The sequence below is a fragment of the Acipenser ruthenus genome, chromosome 43 (assembly GCF_902713425.1).
Source record: "Acipenser ruthenus chromosome 43, fAciRut3.2 maternal haplotype, whole genome shotgun sequence".
Classification (NCBI taxonomy): domain Eukaryota; kingdom Metazoa; phylum Chordata; class Actinopteri; order Acipenseriformes; family Acipenseridae; genus Acipenser; species Acipenser ruthenus.
In genome coordinates this window covers 3,187,557-3,210,872 of record NC_081231.1, presented here as the reverse complement: position 1 = coordinate 3,210,872, position 23,316 = coordinate 3,187,557, and the positions used below count along the sequence as shown (strand labels likewise).

At 42.8% G+C, this 23,316-nt stretch overlaps 1 protein-coding gene across 1 annotated transcript; it reads right to left on the bottom strand.

The window, feature by feature from the left end:
- Nucleotides 1–1,915: 1,915 nt before the first annotated feature.
- LOC117398689 (CAAX prenyl protease 2) lies at nt 1,916–22,698 on the bottom strand. Its single transcript, XM_059012038.1, is given in 9 exon segments — nt 1,916–4,618; nt 5,391–5,453; nt 6,904–6,975; nt 11,785–11,952; nt 16,266–16,344; nt 17,237–17,320; nt 18,166–18,268; nt 22,353–22,392; nt 22,395–22,698. Coding segments are annotated over 9 exon segments (966 nt in total). The 5' UTR covers nt 22,519–22,698; the 3' UTR covers nt 1,916–4,385.
- Nucleotides 22,699–23,316: the final 618 nt, after the last annotated feature.

The following is a 23,316-nucleotide window of genomic DNA, read 5'->3' as shown; positions in this document are numbered from 1 at the left end:
GAGGGGGGTTGCTCTGTGTCAAAAACATGCAAATATGAGAAAAAAAAAACATTAATTGTGGCTTGCTAAAATCAGTGTACAGTAAACATGGCCACAATTAAGGCACTTCATCGTTGTGTGTGCTAAAAATGGGGGCCGCTTGCTTTTTTAGACCCAGCAAGAAAGAGACAGAGTTCATGTTGTCCTTTTCTTTTCCTTTTTGTAGTCGATCCTCAACTTAAAATACATACAGCTAACAAACTAATTCCAGTGAATGTAACCTGTTATGTATTACCATCAAAAACAGATCACATTGGAGCATCTGCAAGGTGCGTCCGATAAATATTCTTCTCTAATAGCAACCATTTAAAAAACCTGTGGTTTACCATAATGTGTACGTCGAGTATCATCACAGCAGCAGATTAGTTAAGACTGACAAATTGTTTTGTTAGCACTGTGCACTTTAACAGAAGTGAAAAACAAGTGGAGGCCATTGAGCCCATCCGATCTCCGTCACAAAATCAGTTTGTTGTTTGTTAAACTTTCTAAATCTTAATTTTAATCAAAAACACATTACCTAATACTAACTGTTCTTGGCAGACTAGATATTTTTAAATGTAAAAACTCATTATTAATAATGCAACAGTGGGGCAGTTGAGCCTGAGGATTATGGTGCTCTGGACTTTGTGTTGGAATGTGAGGAAGGGTGGGAGTACTTGTGTAGATTGTAGATGTTGCCTTTGTTGTTATTATTATTATTATTTGTTTATTTAGCAGACGCCTTTATCCAAGGCAACTTACAGAGACTAGGGTGTGTGAACTATGCATCAGCTGCAGAGTCACAACTTCGTTTCACTTGAAAGACGGAGCACAAGGAGGTTAAGTGACTTGCTCAGGGTCACACAATGAGTCAGTGGCTGAGGTGGGATTTGAACCGGGGACCTCCTGGTTACAAGCCCTTTTCTTTAACCACTGGACCACACAGCCTCCTTGTTGATGTGTGTGTGTGATTGCCCTGCATTAATGAATGTGCTGTGTTATAGTGGGTAAAGCTAATGTGTTTTTCTCTCTCTCTCTCTCTCTCTCTCTCCATGGTCTGCGTAGCTGTGCTGCTAACTCTCTCTTTTAGTGTGTAGTAGCTTTGCCTGCTAGTTCTCTCTCTCGTCTCGTGATTTACCCTCTCTGAGACTGCGTTGTGTTGATTGGTTGTGAGGGCTATAAATCCACTGTGAGCAGAGCACGAATGAGAGTCCGAGTGGAGTTTAAGAGTTCCAAGCTGAAAGAGTGTCCAGCAAATAAACCAACAGCAATTTTCATTACCATTAAAAGAAAGATCCTGTTGTAGCATCTTCATTTCTTTCGCCGCGGAGAACCCTACGCGTCCCGTCACAATAATAATAAGAATACTATGCGTTATAAAACACTCCTTCCATTCTCATAACAGGAGTCACTATAACCATAAAGTATGCACCGATACTCGGGTGACGGTTTTTCTAGACATGAATAATGACCCCGGCCACATGCTCTCCAGTGTGCTGCTAACTTCCAGGCACACTGGATTGCCCAAAGTGGAGTTTTACAGAGTCTGGTCCTTCAGATGAAGGGGGGAGTGATGAAACCCCTCCCAGAAAGAGCACCAGCCTGGTATCTGATTATTCACACTGAGCGCCTGGTTGAGGATGTTGATTGCACACAGATTCGTCGTTCCAATTGAAACAAGTGATACATTTCCTAGAACATGCAAAACTTACATTTCAACACCTGGCAGATGAAAGTCTATGACAGGAAAGATTTATAGAATTATTTCATTAACTAAAAACCCAGTGTTAGACAGACTTCAAACAAATACAATTAATCACACACACATACAGGTAAACACCTAAACCTCAAATTTAGCTTAAAGCAAACACACACTTATAGTAAGCACAAATCAACATTTATATTCGTAAAAATTACATAATTTATTATCCAAATTCCAATTTTTTCATGAAAATGTCTTTACATCCAGTAAGATTGTCATAAAATCTGTTTTAAACAGTTAATAAAGCATGCAGTTGTATTCTTTATTAATATTTCTGTTGAATAATACACTCTCGTCACCAAAATAACTCTTAGTAGAAAATATAGATCTCAATATATAAACATCTCGGTATTCTAGATATACAAAATTCAATGGTGTGAAAATAGGTGAGTTTGAAAATGCCCATTCAGCCTCTGGCCCTTGAAGAGGATTGTATTCCTTCCACTAGACCGGTTCTGCAATCCGTTCTCAGTCAGCACTGTCTCTCTGTGCTCTTCCAATGGTTCCCCTCCCTCTGCGAGTAGTGGGTCATTCAGGTCTCAGAGAATGGTCAATAAAATACTGTGAAGCTGCTTTGACTCGGAGGCAAACCTTTTATAGAAGAGCCAGTGCCAGAGTGAGCAATCTTTTTGTTTTGCTAAAAACACTAGGTGTTGTGCACTAGATGGCGCTAGTGTCTCAGAGTCTCTAGTTTGTCTCATTGGCAAGAATGGAAAATAAAATAAAATAATGCCATGAGAGATCCAACATTTGAAGACATTGATAAGTCTTCTAGTCGAAGCATTTGTCATTGAATTTCAGGAGCAGTGGAGAGTCACAGGATAAGGTGAAGCAGTGGAGAGTCGCAGGATAAGGTGAAGCAGTGGGAGAGTCGCAGGATAAGGTGAAGCAGGGGAGAGTCGCAGGATAAGGTGAAGCAGTGGAGAGTCGCAGGATAAGGTGAAGCAGTGGAGAGTCACAGGATAAGGTGAAGCAGTGGAGAGTCACAGGATAAGGTGAAGCAGTGGGAGAGTCACAGGATAAGGTGAAGCAGTGGGAGAGTCGCAGGATAAGGTGAAGCAGGGGAGAGTCGCAGGATAAGGTGAAGCAGGGGAGAGTCGCAGGATAAGGTGAAGCAGTGGAGAGTCACAGGATAAGGTGAAGCAGTGGAGAGTCACAGGATAAGGTGAAGCAGTGGGAGAGTCACAGGATAAGGTGAAGCAGTGGGAGAGTCGCAGGATAAGGTGAAGCAGGGGAGAGTCGCAGGATAAGGTGAAGCAGGGGAGAGTCGCAGGATAAGGTGAAGCAGGGGAGAGTCGCAGGATAAGGTGAAGCAGCGGAGAGTCGCAGGATAAGGTGAAGCAGTGGAGAGTCGCAGGATAAGGTGAAGCAGTGGAGAGTCACAGGATAAGGTGAAGCAGTGGAGAGTCACAGGACAAGGTGAAGCAGTGGAGAGTCACAGGATAAGGTGAAGCAGTGGAGAGTCAAGGGAACGTAATACAGTCTGAACACTACACAGTGTTGCTGTCCAAGTAACAGACTTCATTATAAAGGTTCTAGGTGATGCTTATTCTTACTTTGACTCAAAGATTAGGGTTTGGCTTTCTGCAGGTTGAGATAGATTTGGTTATGTTTATTTACTGTACGTGTGAATACGCCCTCATGGCAAGTAATACATTTTATCACACAGTGTGCATCGTTTAAGATGACTTGGATTGTGCACATGAGATTGTGCAGTACATGGCTTAGATCCCCAGTGCAAGCCAGCAGTAGGTAATAAGGGGAGAGGGTGTACAGAGTTTATTGTAAAATACCACAGTATTGTAAAGAAGCCCACTTAAAGTAATGCTAAAAAATGCCCTAAGCAAGTTCCCCTACTATTGGTTGCGCTGTTCTCTAGATATATGTGCAGATCTAAGTGTCTGGGGATATGCACTGTTAGTTTTGAACTACAGAATCAGGTCTTACCACTTGCTTGATGTGCATCTAGACACAGATAGATTCATATTCACTGCATGGAATATGAAAGGTATTTAATACATGATGTCTGCACACTTGTGGTATATAGACAGACAGATAGAGACTGCTAGATTAATATTCACTCTAGCATTGAATACAAAAAGGTTATTTAACTATATATACTCTCATTGTGTAAAGTGATGCATCCTGCAAAGAATTGTTAAAATATTATCATCCATTTTAAAATAGAAGCAATTGAATTCTTGCAGCTGGACAGTGTGAGAAACCAAATCCAGCTGCAGCTCCACAATCAAACTGCTGCCCCAATACAGTATACAAGCAGCCAAAACATCTTCAACAGAAGAAAGGGGGCAGTGATAATGTTGATTGAATTGCTGAAGCCTTGGTTCACATCCGTAATCAAAGAATGGGGCTGCAGTGGAAGTCTAATTCCCATCCTTGCATTGCTGTTGTCAGACAAAACATCTACCGTCTAGAAATGAAACTGGCGATCTGAGACGTAGGTGAGGAGTGGAGGAAAATCATTAGGGACTCACACTGGGAAGCAGTGCTGCATATCTAACCCTCACAGGCATGAATACATGCTGAACAGAGGAAGCTGCTGCGCTGTCCTGGGGGAGGCGGGGGGATTGTTCAGTGGCAGGTGTCAAGAGCACAGCGAGGCCCCCCCATGGGCTGTCCTGGCGAGGCTGCACAGTGGCACGCTCCCGTAGAACACAGGCTCCGTCATGGGGAAGAGCAGCAGCAGGAAGAGCAGCACGCCCAGCAGGTAGCAGGTCATGATGGGGGCTCTCTGGGGGTGCTCCAGCGCGGCGCTCAGGGCAGGGAAGCCCATGTAGTTACAGAACGAGTGGCACAGCACCGGCCCCATCAGGTGGCCTGAGAGTCAGAGATACAAACACATTTATTACAGGATCCGCTATTCATCTTGTTTGTGTCCTCTGAGCAGAGATGTATACAACATCCATCCTCCATGACTGTATAATAATATGTATGACAAAAATAAAATCTGTCTACCGGTCACAGGTACATGTACATCCTCCTCAAAGCCATGCATTCTCTTCATTATAAAACCAATGTGAGTTTCCACAAATTGCATTTTTCAAGCCAAGCACTGATCCAAAGAAAGACCTTACTGAAACTCAACTTTTGTTTTATTCAACACAGTACTTTAATGTATCATTAACTGGTTATCGAACACAGCTTTGGTGAACAACTTCAGTATTACAGCAGCAGCACTATTTTCATGTCCTTCTGTTCACACCCATCTTACTGGCATAGTTCTCCAATGACGATCTCCTATTTTTGTTTATATAAATTTAGTGTGTTCAATTATTTTTTCCCCGATTTTCTACCCAATGTGTGCAGTTATGTTCCCTCACCACAATAATCCCTACAACAGCTCAGGAGAACTGAAAGTGGGTGCCTGGCCGTTAGGGCCTGCTGTAGCGTGGTGAGGTGACTGACGGCTTTACCTTCCTAAGCCAGAGGAGCACCAGATGCTCCCTGTGGAATCCCCAGAGAAGATCAGAGCCTTTGAAAAGTCAGGAAGCTGCACTGCCCTGACACTCAGGGACTCCAGATTAGTGCCTTCTAAACTAATAATAATCACAATCATAATAGTAGTAGTAATGAGACAGGGTGCACTGACCTGTCCGGACGAAGATGAAAGCTGTGTATGTCCCAAACACAGCCGTGTACGAGAACTGAAACACTGAAAACACACAACAGAGAACAAGGGTTGGTTAGTGCAGCTGTTGATCTGCAATGTGTGTCTCTATAGGAATCCATCCGATAGAGATTATACTGACTGCACTATCTAAACCAAAAACCACACACACAAATACAACCAGGAGTTCACTAGCTTCTCCAGCCTGGGTTTGAATCCAACACACAAGAACAGAAGGGATGAGAAGAAGAGGCTATTTGACCCACCAAGGCTGGCCCTTCCAAGCACACCATTGCCCTCCTAAAGGGATCTGCTTGAGCAGCACAGAATCTACTACTATTCCAAGCAGACCAGGTGAAGCAGTAGCATCTAGAACACTAGGAACATTCGAAAACAAATGGATTGTCAGCGAGAGGTCAGTGATCTGAACCTAGCGCCCAGTGCACATTAGTGTAGAAGTTCCTATTGAAACTCTGTTAAGAGCCACTTGCTGAGGAGCTCGTTCTCTTACCTGCGGACAGGGCGATGCTCCCCTATGCTGAGGAGCTTTTTCTCTTACCTGCGGACAAGACGATGCTCCCCTATGCTGAGGAGCTCGTTCTCTTACCTGCGGACAGGACGATGCCCCCTATGCTGAGGCGCTTGTTCTCTTACCTGCGGACAGGGCGATGCCCCCTATGCTGCGGAGCTCGTTCTCTTACCTGCGGACAGGACGATGCTCCCCTATGCGGAGGAGCTCGTTCTCTTACCTGCGGACAGGACGATGCCCCTGTGCTGAGGAGCTCGTTCTCTTACCTGCGGACAGGACGATGCCCCCTTTGCTGAGGAGCTCGTTCTCTTACCTGCGGACAGGACGATGCCCCCTATGCTGAGGAGCTCGTTCTCTTACCTGCGGACAGGACGATGCTCCCCTATGCTGAGGAGCTCTTTCTCTTACCTGCGGACAGGACGATGCCCCCTATGCTGAGGAGCTCGTTCTCTTACCTGCGGACAGGGCGATGCCCCCTATGCTGAGGCGCTCGTTCTCTTACCTGCGGACAGGACGATGCCCCCTATGCTGAGGAGCTTGTTCTCTTACCTGCGGACAGGACGATGCCCCCTATGCTGAGGAGCTCGTTCTCTTACCTGCGGACAGGGCGATGCCCCCTATGCTGAGGAGCTCGTTCTTACCTGCGGACAGGACGATGCCCCCTATGCGGAGGAGCTCGTTCTTACCTGCGGACAGGACGATGCCCCCTATGCGGAGGAGCTCGTTCTTACCTGCGGACAGGGCGATGCCCCCAATGCTGAGGAGCTCGTTCTTACCTGCGGACAGGACGATGCTCCCCTATGCGGAGGAGCTCGTTCTCTTACCTGCGGACAGGACGATGCCCCCTATGCTGAGGAGCTTGTTCTCTTACCTGCGGAGAGGACGATGCCCCCTATGCTGAGGAGCTCGTTCTCTTACCTGCGGACAGGACGATGCTTCCCTATGCCGAGAAGCTCGTTCTCTTACCTGCGGACAGGACGATGCCCCCTACAGTCCCCTGTCTGAATCGCAGCAGTTCGATGACATGGTGGAAGTGAGCTGGAATCGACAGTCAAACACATGTGCTTTTTTATTGAACTGAAGTCATGGAATCACTGGTAAAGGTTTGTTTATAATTCCAGTACATCTTATCCTGTGTGCATTAGAACATGGTATAAGATTTGTTTTTCAATAGTTGTTCCTGAGTGCATTCTTCAGTTTAGTGATTAGTTAGTGTTCCAGAACCCCCTGCAGTACCAACAAGCACCTCGCTTTACCTTAACTGGATTCCACCACGTCCACATTGTAGCCATTTTTTCAACATATTCCTGACAGTTATCAAATTTTTTATCCACACATCATAGGTAGGGATCTACTTAAATCGCAGAGAATTTATGTGGGTAGGTTACGGAATAAAATCAGGATTTCGCGGACCTGTTGAAACATTAAATAAACCCAAGTAGATAATATTTCCGAGCACTACAAAAGCCTAAAAATAGTGGTACTTGCTTCCTGGAGTGCTGTCATTTGTTAAATACAAGCATGCAACCCCCCCCCAGCAGTTGCTGCCGACATTCTGTCTGTGTTGTGAAGACTTGCCCATACACTGAGACTGCACGTTGTGCATCCCCTGAATTGGTTGGGAGTGTAAGGCAAAGCTTTGCCAAGTTATACAGATGTGGAAATCGATTAGAAACAGTCCCAAAACTCGGTTACCCAACAGCATCTGGCATTCTTTAATAAAAGGCCGTATATGCAGCACATTCATTGTCATGCTTGTCCCATCCAGGAATTTATTTTATTAGTACCGAATCAAAAGAAAGAAAACGTGCCTATTCGGTTCTAAAATTCTAACTGCAGGGTGTTTGCTGGATCGTACCTGTAGTACTGATTTCACTTGACAACAACCGACAGGAATACTTTTTGTCTGCACTGACTTTCCAGTTTGTTTTCTGAAAGCTGTCGTTTGTTTTATTATCTCCCTCCTGACCGGTGAGGGCGCGGTATAACAGGAACAGAGTGCCCCGGACTGGATGGTTTGGCAGTTCATTCCAGGGTCAGCTGGAAGTTGGCCATCCAGGAAGGGGGCGGAGTCACAATACCTAAAGTCATTGCCTTACTGCGTTAGGCGATGTGTCAGGTCGATTGGAGGACACATGATTGCACTTGCTACCAAAGGGAGCGTGACTATGTATATCGCGATTATGAATATTCGTGATAATCGTATCGTGAACATTTTTCAAAATTATTCGATAATCGCAGAAAACGAGTCACATACTCCCTCAACATGGCTGGAAGAACAGATGCTTTTCTCTCCAAATAAGGGTAAAATCATCAGTGTGTACTAGGGCTGCTACGATTAAATCGAAAATTTATTTTTCGATCCTCTGTGTATTGACTGTATAAACAAACAGAAGAAAAAAGCGCGGCACCTTGTATCCAGAGCAGGACGACAGGCTTGTATTCCTGGCAAACAGCCTGTAAATAAATTGTGCACATTGAAGAAAACTGACTGCACATAGTTTACACTGCTTCGGAGTTTCAAAATGAACTGTTATATAATGAATATTTAACAATATTCAAGAATGTTAAAAATAAATAAATAAATAAATAAATAAATAAATAAATAAATAAATAAACGATCAGTGATGTTAAACCCAATTTTGGAGTAAGGATCAGCTAACGGGTATGCATGTTGTGGTAAGTAAATCAATTTTTTATTATTATTTTTATTTATTATTATTATTATTATTATTAATTATTATTATTTTAGGCAGGGATTTCCGCATTGTGTTTCACAGATGTGAAGGTTAGGTGGTATAGTACTAACAAGATGCAATGCGTGATGCTGCAGCTGTCACTGAATTTTAAAAAAAGGCGTAACTACCGTTCGCATTCAGTTGTTGTGCTCAAGCTTTTACTGAACAGCAATGACACTGAAATAATAACGTCGCGGGGAGAGGAATGCACTGAGTATGTGTGGTGCAATCATTGACATTCAAACGATTATATTTTGTGTGCCCAATTAATCGATTGCTATTTTGAGGCTTAACTGACAGCCCTAGTGCTTTGACTACAAAAAATATATATATAGAGGGGAGATACCATGGGATGTACATCCAATCCACAGAATGTGGCAAAAGCACAACAACGAAAGCAGGAACACCTTCAAACCTGCCCTTCCGTACGTACCACCCGGAGGAGTTAAAATACATCAGCAGTCAACAAGCAAGGTCACTTTAATAACATCCTTTTCTTTCTTTTTTTTCAGCGTGGCGCCCTCCCTATCTGTTCTCTGTTCCACCCCCCTATCAGTATATCATTTCAATACGTTCATTAAAATGTACACGTTACAGGCAATTACGCCACCAGAAGAACAGGCTACCTCTGGTAAAGTTGAGAACGGTATTGAAATGTGTTTTCAGACATTATAAATAAAAATAATAACGACAATATTCATCATGATCATGCCCATACTGCTCTATTCCATACTTACAGGCTGTATAGTACAAAATAATTTATTTTTTTGCAGACTATTTGAAAAAGAATTGAGAATAGTTAGCAGTATATGTGTGTAAAGCAAGTACTTTAAATGTATTGAAAGAAATACAGATGCTTCAGATTTTGTAATTATGTACTGTTTCGAAGTACATTTAAATAACACGTGTAAATAAAGCATAAGGAGGAAAAAAGCTTGCAGTCCCATTTTGACTTAAATGAAGGTATCATTTTTCATAACTATTAATAATGGTAATATAAAGGACTCTTTCATTAAGATGATTTTTCTTCCACCTGTGTGTTAGTAATTTTTTTCATTATTTTTTAAAGTCTGTAGCTTCCTTGTGTTGTAGACCATATCCCACAGAGAAAAAAAAATACATAACTTTTTATCCAGTTAAAAAAGTAATTGAAAAATAACCGCTACTATCGTGATAATCGGTGTATCGTGAAAGAGTGGCTCACAACTATTCATATCGTGGAAATTTACTATGGTTTCATTCCTAGGCATGACTGAGGGTATATCAGGGGATGTGGCAAAGCAATCTGTTCCTTTGTTATGGTTACGGAAAGACTTACAAACGAAGAGAGTACAGTGAGTGTTTAGTGTTGTCTTACCTGTCTAACTGTTGTTATTTGTTATTCTAGACAGCTAAATATCTGTGGTCGTGTGTGTATGAGGTGTGTGTCATTATTAGTATTATTTCGGGACTGAACCCTGTGGTTTACCTGCGCGATACACATTGTTGTGTAGAGCCAGGTATTATTATTTAAGGTTTCTAAACAAGCAACCCAGCACACATGAAGAGCTGCTTTTCACTGTGAACGGTGTTGTGTTTGTTATTGCTGAGCACTGCATCACCTCTACACCTGTGCACTGCAAACCACTTTGCCACACCTCTGTAGAAGCCTTTAGTCTGATGTGTGATTCCGAAGCTAAATGACGATCGATCGTACTTTCTGCAGTCACATCAGATCTGCAAAACAATTTACCTCCATCTGCATGTAAAGTTTCTTTAGGAAATTTCTTGACACGATCCTCAGCCGAAATTCTTTGCTTTTTTTTTTGCTTTGTCGTCCATTTTTGGTATTTTACCTCCAATGCTGAAAACTAGTAGATTTTAGCAACCTAAATCTAAATAACAACGCCACACCTCCTGTACAGGTCACAGAAAAGCCAGTACAGACTGAATAAAACATCGTTGTCATGTGAACAGTAAACAAGAAAGTTAAGCACTTTGGCGTCTTTTTTTAATGTTAATTGTCTAAGGTACGTTATTTTTTTTTGTGCAATGCAGAGGACGGCGAAGGAATAAAAAAAAGCTTATCTACAGAATTAAGATACGTAGTTTGCGATCGCGTGTAGTGTGCAGTAGTTCATTTAAAAGTAGGTTTTTTTCCCCTCTTTGTACTAGTCCAGTATGCATTGGCCCCCAAAGAGGTGAATTTCACGGTGACCCCTCAATTTCCTAATTTCCGCAAAATAACGAATTAGGTAGCCCCCTAATCATAGGTAAATAAACAAGGGAATTCCTTTTTTTCTCAGGATCTTTGCCAGGAGAAAGATATTTTCTTCTAGCCATCGCAGTGTATCCACTTCACGATCCCTCCTGCACAATGCTGGTGATGGAATTGAGTGGCGTGTCGTGGGAACAGAAAACCAGCACTGTTGCAGGAGGAAGGAGTGTGATCTTTTTTCCTTTTTCACTACAGAGACATTTTTTCTCCTGGTGGTTGCTCCAGAGTAAAAGTTGAGGAATGTATTGCCCAGCTGATTTATAACTAATGATGTGTGGTTAAAACATTTCAAGGCAATATGTTTGAAAATATAGTGTTGCTACACGGACAACACGGGACACAGCAAAGGGAACGTGATGCTCTTATAAACACTGCAGGGTGTTCTGTAGCACTAATACATGTGTGTAGGGTGTCACTTATAACAGAAATCACTGTGCGCAATTTGAGCAGACAATTCTGATAGTAGTCAAAGTTTCACTGTCTAGCCAATGCTGATAATAGTTTCTCTCTCTTATCCAGTGCTGATATAGTCTCAGGTCTCATCTATAACTATAACACACACAATGCTGGTGTATGTAGGCACATGACAAGAGGCTTATTAAATTCAATTTCAAACAAACAGTCTTTCTTTGACTAACTAACTGAGTTATTGCAAAAAATATACAAAAAACACACCATCAATATTACTTTGAGCACGTCGACTCCACTCTCACTACACCTTATTCAACATGATATTCAAACAGCATCAATCATATGAATTTTATAAAACCCGACCAAAGCACTGCAGCAAAGAAAGAGGCTATAGTTTGTTTCTCTCTTTCTTTGTGCACAGTGGCTCAGCGGGGCACTCACCGACTCCGAAGAAGAGTGGGCAGGTGAAGATGGCCCGGCTCAGCCCAGCGCAGGGAGCCAGCATGGGCAGCATGCAGGCACGGAACACCAGCTCCTCCGTCAGAGGAGCCACCACCTGGTTCCGCAGCCAGCGCATATCAGACAGGCAGAGCAGCCAGAACCGCGGGTCTGAGAGAGAGAGAGAGAGAGAGAGAGAGAAGGGAGAGTGAGCACAGGGAGAGACAGAGAGACAGATATGGGTGTGTGTGTATGTATATAATGTATGTGTGTTTGCATGTCTATACATAACTGTGGAAGGGTGGTGGGCAAATCACTGGCACACAGGAGACAGAACTGTCGTTCAAATGCCACTCCGGAGCACTGCTTTATTTTGGCCTGCAGAGGGCGCTATTGTCCGTGGCCTGAATACCGGCAACGATAATCAGGAGCACAGGGTTACCAACACAGGTATACAGTCAGGTTGATGCTGGCGCACTCGCAGGTGCTCAAAATAATAATGAAAACAAAAGGCGAAATAAAAAGGGCAAATAAAACACAAACAGCTTTGAGTACACACAATACCAGTACAATAAAGAAGGAATCATTCTGGCTGGACAAAATTGAAACGTATTTGAAAATTTGGCAATAAAATAAAAAACTAAAAACAATAAACATGGAGAGAAAAAAACCCAAATAAAAATGGTTTGACAGCAAATGTGCAAATGTGCAGCTAGAAAGCACTCTAGGCAGAAACACAGGGAGCCCAGTCATGAGGATCTCAGCTACCACCAGGCCCTAAAGCAGTACAAACACCTCCTCAATAAGAAAAAGGAAAAGTACGTGTCCAAAAACTGAACCAGATTGAAGAAGCAGTTCACCAAAACTCATTTTGGGAATTGTGGAAACAATTAAACACCTCAAATAACAGAAAAAAATTGACAATCTAAAATGGCAATATTTGGAAAAACTATTTTGAAGAACGCTACCAAAAAATAGAAAACAACAAACTAAATTCAAATCAGACCTCAACACATAAACAATTAAAATAATTAGAAACACTCAAAGATAACCAAAACCCACTGGACACCCCGATCACTCTGCTAGAGCTCACAAAGAAACTGCAGATCCTCAAGCCCAGGAGAGCCTGCGGGCCCGACAGCATCAGCACTGAGATGCTCAAACACAGCAGCCCTAAGCTGCAAAAAGCCCTCCTCAAACTCTTCAACCTAGTCCTGAGAGCTGGGTGTGTTCCTGGGATCGGGAATCAAGGCCTCATTACCCCCATATATAAAAGTGGAGACAAATTCGACCCCAGTAACTACCGAGGAATCTGTGTGAGCAGTATTATTATTATTATTATTATTTATTTCTTAGCAGACGCCCTTATCCAGGGCGACTTACAATTGTTACAACATATCACATTATACATTATTTCACATTATACAGATATCACATTATTTTTACATACAATTACCCATTTATACAGTTGGGTTTTTACTGGAGCAATCTAGGTAAAGTACCTTGCTCAAGGGTACAACAGCAGTGTCCCCCACTGGGGATTGAACCCACAACCCTCCGGTCAAGAGTCCAGAGCCCTAACCACTACTCCACACTGCTGCCCAGTAACCTGGGGAAGGTGGTCTGCAGCATCATTAACGCCCGGATACTGGCCTTCCTTACCGAACAGTTTCTTGAGTAAGAGTCAGATTGGATTTCTACCAAACCACCACACTTCTGACCATATTCACACGACACACCCTAATAAATGAACACGTCCATCAAAAAAATAAAGGAAAAATATTTGCCTGCTTTATAGATTTTAAAAAAGGCATTTGATTCAATTTGGCACGAAGGACTATTTAATAAACTTCTTCAAAGTGGTGTAGGGGGTAAAGTCTATGACACCATAAAATCGATGTACTCAGAAAATAAATGCAGTGTTAAAATTGTTAACAAAACAGAATTCTTCACACAGGGGCGTGGAGTGAGACAGGGCTGCAATCTGAGTCCAGCACTGTTCAACATCTATATCAACGAGCTGGCAACAGTGGTGGAGCAGTCTGCAGTCCCTGGCCTCACTCCATGACACACAAATTAAATTCCTGCTCTACGCAGATGATCTGGTCCTGCTGTCACCCAGAGCAGGGTCTGCAGCAGAGCCTGTCACTGCTAGAGCAGTACTGTAAAACCTGGGCACTGACAGTAAATGTGGACAAAACCAGAGTTATGGTCTTCCAGAAAAAATCCAGATCACAGAGAAACAGGAACCACCAATCTGGAACACACCACTAGCTATGTTTACCTGGGTCTGACCATCAGCACGTCAGGGAGCTTCAATATGGCCATAAATGCATTGAGGGGAAAAGCACACAGAGCCTACATGCCATAAAGAAAACACTTTACAAATATAATCCCCCCAATAAAGATCTGGCTAAAAATCTTTGATAGTGTTATCCAACCAATCCTTTATGGCAGCGAAATAGGGGGTCCACTTTCAAAATGTAATTACAAAACATGGGATAAGAGTCAAATTGAAACTTTCCATTTAGAAAGTTGTAAAAAACATTTTACATATACATAGAAACTCCCCCAACCATGCGTGTAGAGCTGAACTATGTCGCTACCCATTGAAAAAAGAGCAGCCAAATTCTGGGTCCATCTGAGCCAGGCTGAACCACACTCCTACCAGCACAAAGCACCCCAGAGACCCCAGCTCTGCTCAGAGAGGGACCCCCTGAGACAACTAGCAAAGAAACACCAGCTTGACAACAGTGCCAAGACAAAATTACTACAATAACATTTAAACAAATTGTTCTCAATAATAAAATGACATACATTGAGCACTGGCATAATGAAACAAAATGAATTAACAAAGTGGAATGCTATGGGGCCCTGAACAGGGACTTTACCCAGGCACTGTATCCTGTCAGGATAAAAGATCCCAGACAAAGACAAACCCTAACGAAGTACAGACCCAGTAAAAAGAGCTGGCTGGCCAGACAGAACAGGCTGTGCAGTCACTGTGAGCTAGGAGAGTAGTCGAAACAGAGGCGCACTTCCTGCTGTCCTGCTCCAAATACTGCCAAATAAGGGACACATATCTCCCTAAACTCTCGAGTTAGTTGACCCAGTTTCCACACCTGCCTGACACTCAATAGAACTGCACTGTTTATTGTTAAATTAGATGGGGGACGGGGGTTATATTGTTTACATTCTGTTAAGGAGGAAGGAGAGGGGGGTGTTGATATTGTGTGTTATTAACATTATACATTATTTTATGTAACGTGTTGAAATGCTGGATCACTCCTGTCATGCTAATGATGCCAGTTTGAATTTGAGAGAGAGCAGAGACAGAGACAGAGACAGAGAGACAGAGACAGAGACAGAGACAGAGACAGAGAGAGAGAGAGAGACAGAGACAGAGACAGAGAGAGACAGAGAGAGACAGAGAGAGAGAGAGAGAGAGCACGCGCGTGAAAGAGAGAAAGCAGAGACACACACACACACACACACACACACACACACACACACACACACGATCATTCCATGACAAATCACCCAAAAAATAACCTTCATTTACACCAAACTGCTCAGGGTTGTTCTAAGCAAAGAAATCACTAATATACGTTTTCAGCTTGATAGGGTCAAGGGGTCAACAGTTAAGGTGAGGTCAAAATGTAGGCAATAGCTCTTCCTTGGAATCTATAATTTTTTGGGAGGTTTGCAGTCATGGATGAAGCACACACACTAACTAGGGGTGTAATGATTCATCTTGAATCGGGATGCTTTCTTTACACGATACATCATATGGGAAGACAGATTTGTAGCTCGGAGTTCACCATGTGGTTCTTGAAAGAAGTGTTTTTTATAGTAGGAATGAAAACTCTCCCGATCTCTTAATTTGAGTCTTAATAAAAAAATCTATTGTTAAATGATCATTTGATCTTATTCTGCATCATACAAGTAGCCCATCAGGACCATTGCAGGTACCGCGATGCATATTGCAACCTGCCTATCGTGATACATATCATGACAGTAATGCATTGTAACACCCTTAACACACACACCCAGGTTTGCAGCTGACTGCATTAGAGCAAACACAAGCCTCTAACACACACACACACAAGCACAAGCCTCTAACACACAAACACAAGCCTCTAACACACACACACAAGCCTCTAACACACAAACACAAGCCTCCAACACACACAAGCCTCTAACACAAGCACAAGCCTCTAACACAAGCACACACGCACGCCTCTAACACAAGCCTCACACACAAACACAAGCCTCTAACACAAGCCTCACACACAAACACAAGCCTCTAACACACACACACACACACACACACACACACAAGCCTCTAACACACACACAAGCCTCTAACACACACACACACACACACACAAGCCTCTAACACAAGCACAAGCCTCTAATACACAAACACACACACACACACAGGTGTGACATCACAGGCTGTTGCTTCTCTCTCAGTTACTCACCAAACCCGACCTTGAGCCCATCGATGAAGTCCCAGGAGCAGTCCATGCCGAGCTGGATTAGTGGCCCCAAAAACAGCACCTGCAAAAGGGGGGAGTCAAGTGAGGGAAATAAAGAACAAATAAAGAAACTGCAGCACTGAATCACACACACTAGCCTTAACTGACCACTAAATACCAATCCACAACATCAGTGCACATATTAAAAAAAATATTTAAACTAAAAAAAACAGATTTCCTTGGGAGCCACATAATAGTTATCTTATGAATGTCTCATATTAACATATTCATAAGCTGAATTGGTATTATAGAGCTTAAAGTCACTGTAGACACAATTCTCTTACAGGTTGTATACTTTTCATACAGAAGTCTCAGATGTTATTTTAAAACATAATTCAGGTGCTACACTTGGCAAAGAAATCTGTTTGCACTTCCTGGGTCACATGGAGGGTGAAATTGTCCCCACCCCTTCAATGGTTTCTTTCCTGCCAATACCCAATCAGCTGCTTCCACTACTGACTGACATGCTTCAGCCATTAAAATGACCCTGAAGACTGAGGTGAACTCACCCAGGAAGTGCAAGTACAATATGTCCCATGTGATAAAAATGAGACATCCTTTAACCTTAAGTAACAGACATCATGCTTTTTTCAAAACTGCTCCTCTGAGATCTCTGTGCTGATGGAAGTGCAAGACTGGTAAGACGTATGGAATTGTTTTGTTATCTGCTTCAATGTGATTGTCCAGCCTGCTACTGAATGTGTGGGGGGGGGGGGGCGATGGATTTCAAATATAAATGGTTTCTGAGATATGAGGTGTGAGATATGAGCAAGCAGCAACTGAACATGGAAAATCACGAGCGAATGTGAAGCCACAATGTCAAACCCTCTATCGGTCATGTGGCTACAATACGGCTGCTACCCTGACTCCCAGGACAAAGGGAAGGGTGTAAAATAAAGAAATCCAAATCTTACCATGGTGAGGAGGAGGGGCAGGGTGGCTGCGGCGAAGAGGCCCTCCACACGGATACCCATGAGAGCTAGCAGCGACTGACTGGACTGGAGAGAGAGAGACACATGTTACACTGGACTGACAGGAGAGAGACATGCATTACACAGGGCTGACTGGACTGGAGAGAGAGAGACGCATTACACTGGACAGAGGACAGACTGACTAGACTGGAGAGAGAGACATGCATAACACTGGACCGACAGGAGAGACTGACTGGACTGGAAAGAAAGACTCACGTTGCACTGGACTGACAGGAGAGAGACATGCATTACACAGGGCTGACTGGACTGGAGAGAGAGACACGCATTACACTGGACAGAGGACAGACTGACTAGACTGGAGAGAGAGACATGCATAACACTGGACCGACAGGAGAGACTGACTGGACTGGAAAGAAAGACGCACGTTGCACTGGACTGACAGGAGAGACTCACTGGACTGGAGAGAGAGACATGCATTACACTGGACTGACAGGAGAGACTGACTGGACTGACTTACACAAAATAACGCATTACCATCACTCTGTAGGTCTCTCATGTTCCTCTATGAAAGGCACACACATTAAAGTGAATTGCATTGCTACGCATCGATCACTTTGCATTCTTCACTGTATTCTAGTTCAGATTTAGTATGAGAAGCGTGAAGGCAAAGTGCTTGTGTGCAAATCAACATATGCCAAAGCAATGGAGCTCAATTCAAACATGCTCTGCATTACCACTGTATGAATCACCCGAGAGAATAAAAGCAAGTCCCTAATGCACAGGACGTGTATCCACAGTGTGGTGGCAGGACACACATCACTCATGTTTGAATTCATTACAGTGAAAGTGTTCCGAGTTCTTGCCCTGGAGTCTGAGCAGGTTTCATTTGTTTCTGTGAAGGCGACACTCACTCGGATGCCTGTGAACTCCTTCCATGCCCAGACGAAGAGAGGCGAGAGTGTGGAGACGATGAGAACACTGGTGAACCTCCTCTTAATCACAGCAGGGTGATCCCTGAGAGAGCGAGAGAGAATGGAGAGGAGAGAGGGAGTGAGGAGAGGAGAGACGAGGAGGAAACAGTGATCATCAACACACCTCCCCACCAGCTTATTCCAACTCGCTGTTCTCTTCCAGCGTCACTGGATTCTGCTCTTCTCTTTTATTTATTTAGTTTTTTTTTTTAAATGTTGTAGTCACCAATTGATTTTACCCAGTTTTTCTCCAAATTTGGAATATCCAATTGTATTTTTTAGGCTCAGCTCACCACTACCATCCCTGCGCTGACTCGAGAGCGGCGAAGACAAACACACGCTGTCCTCCAAAACGTGTGCCATCAGCCGACCGCCTCTTTTCACTCTGCAGGCCCACCATGCAGCCAAGCCAGAGCTACAGCATCAGAGGACAACGCAGCTCTGGGCAGCTTACAGGCAAGCCCGCAGGCGCCCGGCCAGTCTACACGGGTCGCTGATGAGCGGTGAGCCGAGGACACCCTGGCCGACCTAAACCCTCCCCCCCAGGGTGGCGCTCAGACAATCGTGCGCTGCCCCCTGGGAGCTCCCGTCCACAGTCAGCAGTAGAATAGCCTGGACTCGAACTGGTGACCTCCAGGTTATAGGGCGCATCCTGCACTCCACACATCCTGCGCCACTCAGAAGCCCCTGATTCTACTCTTCTCTTACCTGTACAATTCCCACTTTTTAATTCATTTCAATTGCTGATATATTTACCTTGTAGATTTGCTAAATTCTCCTCCGCCTACATGACTAACAGTACTTCACAGTAATACAAGGGGACTGTCTGCTACTTGCAAATTCTTAAGCCGAACATACAAATGGACAATGTTTTGTTGTGTATGCTGGATGTTGCCGTGCTTCCAGGGTTTAGCCCAGAGCTTCCCAACCCTGGTCCTGGGGACACCCTGTGTCTATGGTTTTCATTCCAACTGAGCACTCAATTACTGAACTAGACCCTTAATTGAACATAATTTGCTTAATTACACCCTTAAAGCGCTGAAAACAAGTAAAAAGGTCGAATTAAATAAATTATTAGTTCAATGAGGGTTCAGTTAAGTTATTGAGAGCTCAGTTGGAATAAAAACCAGGGTTGGGAAGCTCTGGTTTAGCCTGTCAGGAGTGAGCACGAGTCATCAATCATGTGTCTATACAAGATAAGAACATAAAGTTTACAAACGAGAGGAGGCCATTCAGCCCATCTTGCTCGTTTTGGTTGTTAGTAGCTTATTGATCCCAGAATCTCATCAAGCAGCTTCTTGAAGGATCCCAGGGTGTCAGCTTCAACAACATTACTGGGGAGTTGGTTCCAGACCCTCACAATTCTCTGTGTAAAAAAAGTGCCTCCTATTTTCTGTTCTGAATGCCCCTTTATCTAATCTCCATTTGTGACCCCTGGTCCTTGTTTCTTTTTTCAGGTTGAAAAAGTCCCTTGAGTCGACATTGTCAATACCTTTTAGAATTCTTAATGCTTGAATCAGATCACTTCTCACAATATATCCGAGCATCTTGTTGGCCTATTTTATAGATTCCCCACATTGTCTAGATGAAGACATTTCTGAGTCAACATAAACTCCTAGGTCTTTTTCATAGATTCCTTCTTCAATTTCAGTATCTCCCATATGATATTTATAATGCACATTTTTATTGCCTGTGTGCAGTACCTTACACTTTTCTCTATTAAATTTCATTTGCCATGTGTCTGCCCAGTTCTGAATGCTGTCCAGATCATTTTGAATGAACTTTGCTGCTGCAACAGTGTTTGCCACTCCTCCTATTTTTGTGTCGTCTGCAAATTTAACAAGTTTGCTTACTATACCAGAATCTAAATCATTAATGTAGATAAGCAATAGCAGAGGACCTAATATTGATCCCTGTGGTACACCACTGGTTACCTCACTCCATTTTGAGGTTTCTCCTCTAATCAGTACTTTCTGTTTTCTACATGTTAACCACTCCCTAATCCATGTGAATGCATCTCCTTGAATCCCTACCGCGTTCAGTTTGAGAATTAATCTTTTATGCGGGACTTCTACAGAAGATGACTGGAATCCTGCTACAGTCAATGGTTGTATTGCTCTGTACGCCAACGCATTGTCGTGTCATTGCAGGTTATTCACTTCTACAAGCCTCAGCAGCTCCTCAAGTGTCTGGAACCACACCAACAACATTGTGATAAGAGGTGTAGCTCATTTAAATGAGCTTATGATTTAGGATCCACTCCCTTGTCCACATGACTGTTCCTGTGCTTGCCTCTTTGGCACAGTTTCAGGGCAGTAAGGCTTTCCTGCACGTTTGGAGCTGCAGCAGGAATGATCACAGGCTGCTTGAAAAAGGTTCGCAATGATGTTTCCTGACAATATTTAATGACGCATGTTTCTGTAAAACATGATTCCAAGGTCATGTTCAATTGTGGAAAAAAATTGTGTACATAAAGTAAATTCTAGTCAGACAAACCTGACTTGAAATGTGTAATTGTGAGGCCTAGTAACACATTAACTCTATTTTATTTTAATTTTTTTTATTATAAAATACAGCTTTGAAACTGTTCCAGATTGTTAGTCAATATAATGGCATTACTGACTATTATTTATAAATTACTGCATGTACTCAACACCGATGCAAGTTAAACAGAATTAGCAAATGTGATAACATTGTGTTATAAATTACCACTGTATGGCACAATAAGTGATAATATTAATAATGTAAATGGCAGTACCTAAGCGCGACGTCTCTTGACTTTTCAGTAAAGGAGTAATTTGTATTTTTTTTTTTTTTTTTTGACCCATTATAACCAGCATCCAGTCTGTGCATTATAAATATCATATGGGAGATACTGAAATTGAAGAAGGGAACTATGAAAAAGACCTAGGAGTTTATGTTGACTCAGAAATGTCTTCATCTAGACAATGTGGGGAAGCTATAAAAAAGGCCAACAAGATGCTAGGATATATTGTGAAAAGTGTTGAATTTAAATCAAGGGAAGTAATGTTAAAACTTTACAATGCATTAGTAAGACCTCACCTAGAATATTGTGTTCAGTTCTGGTCACCTCGTTACAAAAAGGTTATTGCTGCTCTAAAAAGAGTGCAAAGAAGAGCAACCAGAATTATCCTGGGTTTAAAAGGCATGTCGTATGCAGACAGGCTAAAAGAATTGAATCTATTTAATCTTGAACAAAGAAGACTACGCAGAGATCTGATTCAAGCATTCAAAATCCTAAAAGGTATAGACAAGGACCAGGGGTCATAAATGGAGATTAGATAAAGGGGCATTCAGAACAGAAAATAGGAGGCACTTTTTTGCACAGAGAATTGTGAGGGTCTGGAACCAACTCCCCAGTAATGTTGTTGAAGCTGACACCCTGGGATCCTTCAAGAAGCTGCTTGATGAGATTCTGGGATCAATAAACTGCTAACAACCAAACGAGCAAGATGGACCGAATGACCTCCTCTCGTTTGTAAACTTTCTTATTGAACCAACATGCCGAGTTCAAAACCTGAATTCCATACCAGCACAGTGGGAAAACACCTGCTCAAGACTGTAGTGTCACTTGCGTATATCACACATAAACGCTACACGTTACTATTCAAACTATTTCTTTACTTCCTCTCCAACAACAAAATCAGCTTCGCGCATTACCGTAGCGACATCCTCATCACCAGAAAGGCACACGGGATTGACTAAGCTAAGCAGCGCTGCTACCGACTCAAGCGAAGCTGTTTACTTACTTGCTATTAACAGTATCTATGAAAAAGCAAAGCGCAGGGTAAAATACTCGTGTCTTGTCATTGCACAGGTCATAATATTAACCCCGTGTTATATATACACTCGAAAACAGCAACTGTTTACATTCAACGTGAAAAATATGTGAAGGTCGTTTCTGACCGAACTAGAGTCCATAATCCAACACGAAAAACAATCACCAATTTAACTTAAGTAAGTATATCCACCTATTTTAAAAATAGATTCAAAAAAAGTTTTGAAATGCTACAAGACCCGTTAAATGCCCTGCGTGTTGGACAACATTTTTCTAAAAGGGTGTTTTAAATAAATCTAAATGGGAACTTTTCGAAGGGATTTGTTACCTTGGTAAATCGCTCCTCCACACGTACAGGCTCCCTAGGAGCACGCCAGCAGCAGACAGGACAGGACTGAAATCCAGCACACACCCGAGGGGGGGATGTACGCGCCATTACTGTGGGCATTCACACTGTCAGGGTAGTTTAAATCCACTTCGTCATCCTCGGACATGGCGAGCCGAAGCGCACAGACGAGCCACACTTTCGGAGTAATGCTCGAACAGCAACAGAAACTGGAATCAAGGAGCTGAATGGCAAGGCACGGGAAACTGACATCATCACCATGAGCCTGGCTTGCCACCAAAGCGCGCTCTCGATCGGTCTAATCGGGGGCGACCCCTGCTGGTAAAGCTCTGAAACTACATAGTGTGTCTGATTCACCTGCCTTATTGTTCTGTTTCTTCATACGAGACTTCATGGCATCTGCTTCATCTGGATAAAAGCTTACTTATGCCACCAGCTTATTTCAGCTCTATTTACATTTGCAAAGAGTATTTTTTTTATATAATCAATTAAAATATCTGAAGGTGTCATTAATAAGACAAAACACACACAAGCCATGTCCATTCTTACTCTTGTTAGTGTGCTGTCTTCCTTGTGTTTCTCCGTCCCATTCTTCTGGCCACTTTTTAAACATTTCCTCTCTGGTCATGCTTTCAATTCTTTTATACTCAATGCAATATAGAAATCAATCTTACAACTGTTTAATGGATTCTTTGTCAACACTTTAATCTCCCACTATTCCAATATGAGACGGAACCAATATAAAGCATACATCAATCCCTAGTCGTTTACGATTGATAACCCAATCTAATACTTCCATTATTAAGTCTGGTCTAGACTCAGAATATCTTAATTCTAAATCTTAATTTGTAAAAGAATTAGCAGTGGATTGTTTAATCACAATTTGATAAGCGGTTCTCCAGATTAATACAGACATACATACTGTACACACGCAAGACCACCTCCA